At 52.5% G+C, this 6,499-nt stretch overlaps 2 protein-coding genes across 2 annotated transcripts; both read left to right on the top strand.

Annotated features, from left to right (window-relative positions):
- Positions 1-579: 579 nt before the first annotated feature.
- GUITHDRAFT_111306 (hypothetical protein) lies at positions 580-3,167 on the top strand (the record flags this gene model as incomplete). Its single annotated transcript, XM_005829547.1, has 18 exons — positions 580-640; positions 692-743; positions 790-854; positions 911-962; positions 1,013-1,064; positions 1,112-1,161; positions 1,282-1,320; positions 1,369-1,453; positions 1,520-1,564; positions 1,613-1,729; positions 1,830-1,895; positions 1,943-2,010; positions 2,060-2,120; positions 2,293-2,355; positions 2,405-2,479; positions 2,688-2,749; positions 2,963-3,032; positions 3,096-3,167. The coding sequence occupies 18 exons, from the start codon at positions 580-582 to the stop codon at positions 3,165-3,167; spliced, it is 1,155 nt and encodes a 384-aa protein (XP_005829604.1).
- Positions 3,168-5,274: 2,107 nt separating this feature from the next.
- Positions 5,275-6,467, top strand: GUITHDRAFT_153492 (hypothetical protein). Its single transcript, XM_005829546.1, has 9 exons — positions 5,275-5,348; positions 5,511-5,571; positions 5,616-5,656; positions 5,751-5,790; positions 5,883-5,972; positions 6,025-6,077; positions 6,123-6,179; positions 6,227-6,263; positions 6,313-6,467. Exons 1-9 carry the CDS (start codon positions 5,308-5,310, stop codon positions 6,373-6,375), a joined length of 483 nt encoding a protein of 160 aa, XP_005829603.1. The 5' UTR covers positions 5,275-5,307; the 3' UTR covers positions 6,376-6,467.
- The last annotated feature ends 32 nt before the right edge of the window (positions 6,468-6,499 follow it).

Below are 6,499 nucleotides of genomic sequence, written 5' to 3'. Positions count from 1 at the left end.
AATAGGAAAATGAGGGTATCATCACTACCACCAACCCCTGCCATGCGGATGACAGGTCAGTACCCCCACCCACCTAAATAGCAGAGAAGTTTGGGTTCACTCTGGGTGGTACCTTTCAAATAGCTTTCAAACTCTTTCTATCTGAGGTCTGCCATCTTTCCAGGTTCTCAATGACCAACAGGTCTACCATCTTTCTCGGATCACCTTGGCGACGCATTACAATATTGCAATGGGTGGGTGGTCCCAGTACCGGTACTTTATAGGTGAAAACACCTGGTGATATGAAGGCACCTTCACATTCTGAAGGGGTGGAGGTCCAGAAGTGATGCTTTGGGGAAGAGATTATGCTGAATCGAGAAGCGAGGACTGGGAGAACGAGGGAGACAGAAAGGATCTGGAAAAGGGAGAGAGGAAGGAGAGAGATGACTGAGAGGAGGAGAGGGGAGAGGAGAGGAGAGGAGAGGAGAGGAATGGGCATTGACATCCATGGCCATCAAACTTTCCTTGTTGCGGGCACAACTCTTGCAAATTTCGAGGAAGTGATAGATTGATATGATACGGTCTGTTTCCGTTCAAGACATGATGCTGGGTCGGCAGGAGTTGTGTGGTTGGAGGAGGACAATGCCGCACGACAGCCATGGTTGACCAGAATGCTTGTTGGTTGAAGGTCCACATGACCAGAAGTGAACAGGCAACTATGTGGAGAATGCCTTGATCAAGAACGCGTTAGAGAATATGAACAGGTTTAAAGTCTCATCCATCTTCGACTCCTTACTCTCAATCTTCCAGGGTTGCCAAGAATCAGCAAAAGCTTGTGACCAAGGAGCTTGAAATGATCGCATCGGTCTTGGCAGGTGCAGCGGCAGCATCATTCATGGCATCAGAATGACATCTTTTCGGGCTCCCCTAGACTTGAAGAAAGGAAAGCCAAGCAAAGACGTTGCAGGCACAGAGCTCTCAAGGTGTGCCCTGTCTTGCACGCTGAACTCCCGCATGCCCTGAGGCCTTCAAGGCTGGTTGGACGGATACAGGTCTTGAAACGGAAGCTGGAGGACGTGGACAAGGTGAAGGATGTGCTGCAATGTAGGGGAAGGATGTGACTGAGCTGTAGGAGGAAGATACAAAATTGGAACATATGGAAGCGAGGCTTCACCTGCTGAGGTGATTGGGAGGCGGCACTTGGCTGCGACTCTTACCTTTGTTTTGCCCTCTTCTTCCTCATTCCTACATCCTCATCAATGCTGTTGGATGGTGATGAAGTTGCTGATGATCTCATGGCAGAGAAAATCAAGAACATGTCGACGATACTCGATGCGCTATGTGACGTGATCGTTAGCTCGACTTCCCTTCACTCATCCCACTTCGTAGAAAGGAGAACAAGCGGTTGGACAGATTTCTTGCAGATCACCTCGCAAGGTTTGGGATGCTGGAGACTGCGTCTATGATTATCAAGGTGGACATGTTATCTCTTTGTTATGATGCTCGAGCCAGAACAATGATGCTGAGATGATGGCAACAGGAGGAGAACCTCGAGAGATTTGTCGATCTAGACATGTACAAGGAGGTCCTGCGCTTGTTACTTTGGATGCTGTTGGTAAAAACTTCTGTTCAGGCAGCCCCTATTCTTGCTGCTCTCCTGGAAGGGGACTGCAGTCCAGGTGAGCTCACAGATGATGACTGTGAAAGGCTGCTGTCTCCCATCATCTCACACGATCTTAGCCATAAAATGGTGCCAAGCAAACAAGACGAAGCTAAAAAAATCAAAGGTGATGGTGTGAAATAAATGTAATCGCCTGTTGACATCTGGGGTGCTCGTTGGTTTTCAACAGTCAAACCTTGAGTTTCAACTTCGATTACAAGCTTTTGTGGAGCTGGTGCGTAAAGAAGCCGTACAGGTTCACGTCAACCACTTGTCCTATTTCTTCTCATCTCTTGTTCACAGGAGGCGGTGCAGTATGCTAGGAAGCACCTCGGGCCTTCTTGCAAGGAAAACTTTGTGACCATTAAGAAGTATCTCCTAGCTCCCAGCCCTTCCACTGTGATCTGAGAGGTTGTGAAGGTACATGGCAATCCTGGCGTTCCAGAGAGACACAGATGTGATGAGTTGCTGGGATTTGAGTGTGAGCTGAGTGTTGGGGTTCAGGTCCAGCCCTACAAAGGATTGTTTGAGAATGAGAGGAGGATAGAACTTGCCAAACAGTTCAAGAAGGAGCTTTGCCTTCTCAACGCGATATCCTCCCAGGAACTTTTGCGTCAACCCCGTTCATCCCTGCACTCTGACATTCCTTGCAGTCCCTGCTGATGATTACTCTCCAAGCAGGTCTGACTTGTCTCAAGACAACTCGTTGTGTCGAAGTACTCTTCTCCTATCCGTCCATCGCTCTTGCTCACCTCTCCTCATCAGGACCCCGAGCCAAACAGCGGATGCCCCGTCTGTCATCCCGTCCTTGCTCAGATTGCTCAGGATCTCCCTATTGCGGTCTTTCTCCCCTCCTCTATGCCTCTCTCCCTAGCTCTTTCCCTCTCTGCTCTCGTTTTCAAGATTCCTCTCTCCCCCCGCCCGTCTATACTTTGCTATTGACCCGTCCTCACTCTTTCTCCTCCTCCTCCTCCTCCTCCTCCTCCTCATCCTCCTCCCCTATTCTCGCTTTCTGGTGTACCCATCATGTCCTGACTAATGCAATTAGCATCACATGCACTCAACTCTCGTCTGCAGCATAAGCGGGGCGATCATGAATGAGCACAACCCGTGAGTCAGAGTCGATCACCGGCTATCCTCCTCCCTTCTCCCTCACTCCCCACCCCTCCTCCCTCCTCCCTCATCGCCCCTCCCTCCTCCCTCCTCCCTCCTCCCTCCTCCCTCCTCCCTCCTCCCTCCTCCCTCCTCCCTCCTCCCTCCTTCGTCCCCATCCAACCCAGCCCAACCAGGTCTCTACACTTCTCAGCTGATGCTAGCTTGCAGTCCTATGGCGCTTCCCAATGGCAACGTGTACAGCACCCAGGCGCTTATGGACATGGCGGCATCCAACATGGTACCTCCTCCTTGGCTGCTTCTTCCCCTGCATTAACTCTGGTTTGACTGCTTTCTTTGGAAGGGTCAAGTCACATGCCCCAAGTCTGGCGATACTTATGACTTCTCTGATCTCCGCAAGGTATACATCTCGTGACACCACTGTAAAAATCGCCGCCCTGAAGATAGGCTCAACTTGCCCCACACTGTAAAGCTCTCCGAAAGAAGCCGACTCGATCTCGCGGTCGGCGGGGCGGCGGGGCTGCCGCGTAGCCGCTGTTCACATGCTGTCGTTGCTGCACAACAGTATAGAGCCGGGGGACTCGGCAGACACGCCGGACCCGGCGGAGCCTGCCCTGACTCAGTGTCGGAGTCACAGCCCGGCACGGGCCGGCCGCGGACCGTCGGACTCGGGCGGCCCGGGGCCGCCGCGGGCCCGGCGCCGACACTGTCACACTGGCCGCCGGCGCAAGCGTGCCGGCCGGCCGCCGCCTGCAGCCGGGTCCGACCCTCGGTGTCAGCCTTCGAGAGTGCCTGGGGCACGGTCCGACGGTCGACGGTCATGACAACCCTCGGACGCCGGCGGCGTCCGACTCACAGTACGGTACTGCTACGGTAGACTGCGGGAGGCTGCTTGACCCTGACACTGCGGCGATCACAGAGCCTCGGAGTAAAAGGGGCTTAGTACCAAAAACTTACTGTAGTACCGTACGCGCCGCGGCGGACGGCCGTACCGTGCAGCGGGCCGCGCCCGGCCCGGCCGGCCGCTCACGGCTGCGGTCCGGTCCGAGCCGCCGTCTCGGGGCCAGCCTGGTGACTGAGCCTGGCCCAGTAGAGTCACAGTTGAGTAATTTTAATCGTCACATTGTGTGCTGTACCGTTGTAAAAGGACGGCGTTTTTTTTGTCAGGGTGTACCCCTGCACACAATAAAATAACCCCACCCTGAGATTAAACGCTTCCAGGACCCCCTACCCATCTAAGTTATGCATGTTACTAGGTAAAATACCCACCCTTTCACTCATTAGTTCATACTACCCCTTCCAGGAACCATAGATCCAAGCACCCTACCATCTCTGATTTTTTGGTATCTCGGTCTATTTTTCACAGCCAGCGGTACCATGACCCACCCCCATATCCCTACCCTACCCTTCTCAGTACCCTACCCCCGGATCCCCGGCCGATCCATTTTGTTGACCCAAGGGACGGGGTACCACCGGTGCTTGATCACCCCTATCCACCATTGGAGCCGGTTATACCACTGTGAAATTGACCACTACCCATCAAGTGACTTCAAAGTACCCCTACTAATCATCGAGAGGCGAGTACCCTGTGGATCATGAGGTTCCTTGTCAAGTACCTCTACCCTCCCAACATGACTACAGGAGGAAAAACCACCGGTATCTTTGCGTCTTTCCATCTCCGAAGGGGTGGTGTAACATGACATACAGGTCCATTACGCAGAGGGGTAGGGGTAGGTACAATACTTCAAAGGACCATTGTTTTTGAAGTAAAATGCACGGGTACTTGTGCACAAAGATCTTTAGGACACCCATACCAACTAGACCACCCCCCTTCTACCACTGTCCCCACCCGTCCAATTTGAATCATTTTGGAGTAGAGAACCGACAAGTGAACAAATTTTAGCTGTTTCAAATTCTGGTATTGAAACATTCTTTTTTGAGGTGTTTTTGAATGAGGGGTACTTTGAAGTGGTATAATAACGTAATTGGAAGGGTAGGGTGAGGAAAATTTAGTTTTTGTTTCGATGAAGGTGTCACTCTTCAACCCACAACTCTCATGCAGAGTCCCATGCCACTCTTCGTCTGCTTCCGCCGCTTTCCCCTCCTCCTCCCTCCTCCTATCCCCGTTCCCGCTCCCTCCTTCCTTCTGCTTCTCCATCCCTCCATCCCTCCTTCCATTGAACCTCCATCCTCTCCCCCATCTTTTCGAGCAGCTCAAGGAGTCCAGAGGCCAGAAACCAACCAAAGTTCTTGACCTTCTTGTCTGAGAGCTCATGCACCAGCTTCTTTCACTCAACGTGCTCTGTAGTCTCCCCTTGTTCATCATCTACCTCGAATGCTCTTGGTGCTCTATATATGACGATTCTCTTTTTCAACACCTGATGTCGAGTCTTTCGCTGCCGAAACATTGGCCAGCTAACTCCTGAAACAACGCTGCCTCTATTCATGTAGAATTCCATGCCAATGATCGCTTTCTAACAGCATTGAGACCTCACCGATGAGCAAGCAATGACTGTGCTGTCAGGTTTCCATCAAAAACCCAAATCTTCTTCTCAATGTCTACTATAGTACAAGCACCTTATACTATTGGGGCAGGGTAAGTCCATCCTGCATGTTACTCCTCTAGCTCCTTTAAAGGGTCGAGCCTTCCAATCTCATCCGGATCTTCTGACCCCTCCCTCCCTCCCTCCCTCCCTCCTCCCTCCACACATTGCCCCTCTGCAACTTCACTAGCCTGTCCTGTCTAACCATTGTGTAGCAGCATTTTTGGAAGGCCGACCCCCGCGCAGCTACTCAACTACGACAACGATGCAGATGAGGTGAGCAGGAGAAGATGGTGGCTGAAGTCTGAGAATGCGTGCAGGAGTCAGACAGCAACTTCATGAACCTGGAAGACCTGGCGCGGTAAGATCAGTCACGACACCTTGCGATGTTTGCTCACGCATGCTCTTGATTCCTGAGACTGTGATGTATCCCCGGTGCTCACTCGTGCACGCAGGTATGAGGGAGAACACGCCACCCTGCGCAACCTTGGCACTGTGAGTGGAGGACGGGAAAAGGAAGGACATGAAGGGGGAGGAAGGGCAAGAAGGGAAAGGGAGGGAGCGAATTGACAGTTGGTGGGGGGCAGGTGACTTTCTTCGATCGGAGAACGCGTACCCGTATGCCTCCCGTGGATCTTCTTGCTCTTTCTGTCGATGTCTCAAGACCGATCGTGCGGGTGCGAGGAGCCTCTGGGCTGCTCGGAGAACCGTTGACGGAGTGCTGTTCAGGTCACCGACGAGAATATGCATATGTACTACAGCTCATGGCTGGACATGACAAGGTGAGACGTCAGTGTGAAGTCCTGTATCCTCATGCTCCTCCCAAGGAGCAACCTCAAGAATTGCGGGATGTACGATGACTCGCTGGACGACAAAAACAGCATGTGACAACCGAGCTCCGATGTCCTCTAGCGCTGACAAGAGATTGCAGGATGATCCCAGACGGGCTATACGACGACGACATGGAGGTGTCTGCTGTCTTTCTCGTCCCCCTTGTTGCTCATGCGGCTGGTGCAGGATGAAAGTGATGAGTCGGAGCTGGACGAGTCACCAAAGGGAGGGAGCATGCTCGACATCTGAGGCGAGTACGTCCTCATGGTGGCGAGGAGGAGATGGTTGTAGAGATTTAATTACAGAGGAAAGGTGAGAATCAAATAAATGACACTATCAGGACAAGCGTGCGGGTCACAGGAGCACGGGCAGC

The sequence above is a fragment of the Guillardia theta genome, assembly GCF_000315625.1.
Source record: "Guillardia theta CCMP2712 unplaced genomic scaffold GUITHscaffold_51, whole genome shotgun sequence".
In the NCBI taxonomy this organism is placed as follows: domain Eukaryota; class Cryptophyceae; order Pyrenomonadales; family Geminigeraceae; genus Guillardia; species Guillardia theta.
The sequence above is the reverse complement of the archived record's forward strand: the minus strand, read 5'-3'. Positions and strand labels throughout refer to the sequence as shown.

Excerpts from the sequence above, each read along its gene's own strand:
- GUITHDRAFT_153492 (XM_005829546.1), top strand. The coding sequence starts at position 5,308 with ATGTCTACTATAGTACAAGCACCTTATACTATTGGGGCAGG. Across the intron at positions 5,657-5,750 it reads AACCTGGAAGACCTGGCGCG|GTATGAGGGAGAACACGCCA; the intron begins GTAAGATCAGTC and ends TCGTGCACGCAG. Across the intron at positions 5,973-6,024 it reads TCTCAAGACCGATCGTGCGG|GTCACCGACGAGAATATGCA; the intron begins GTGCGAGGAGCC and ends AGTGCTGTTCAG.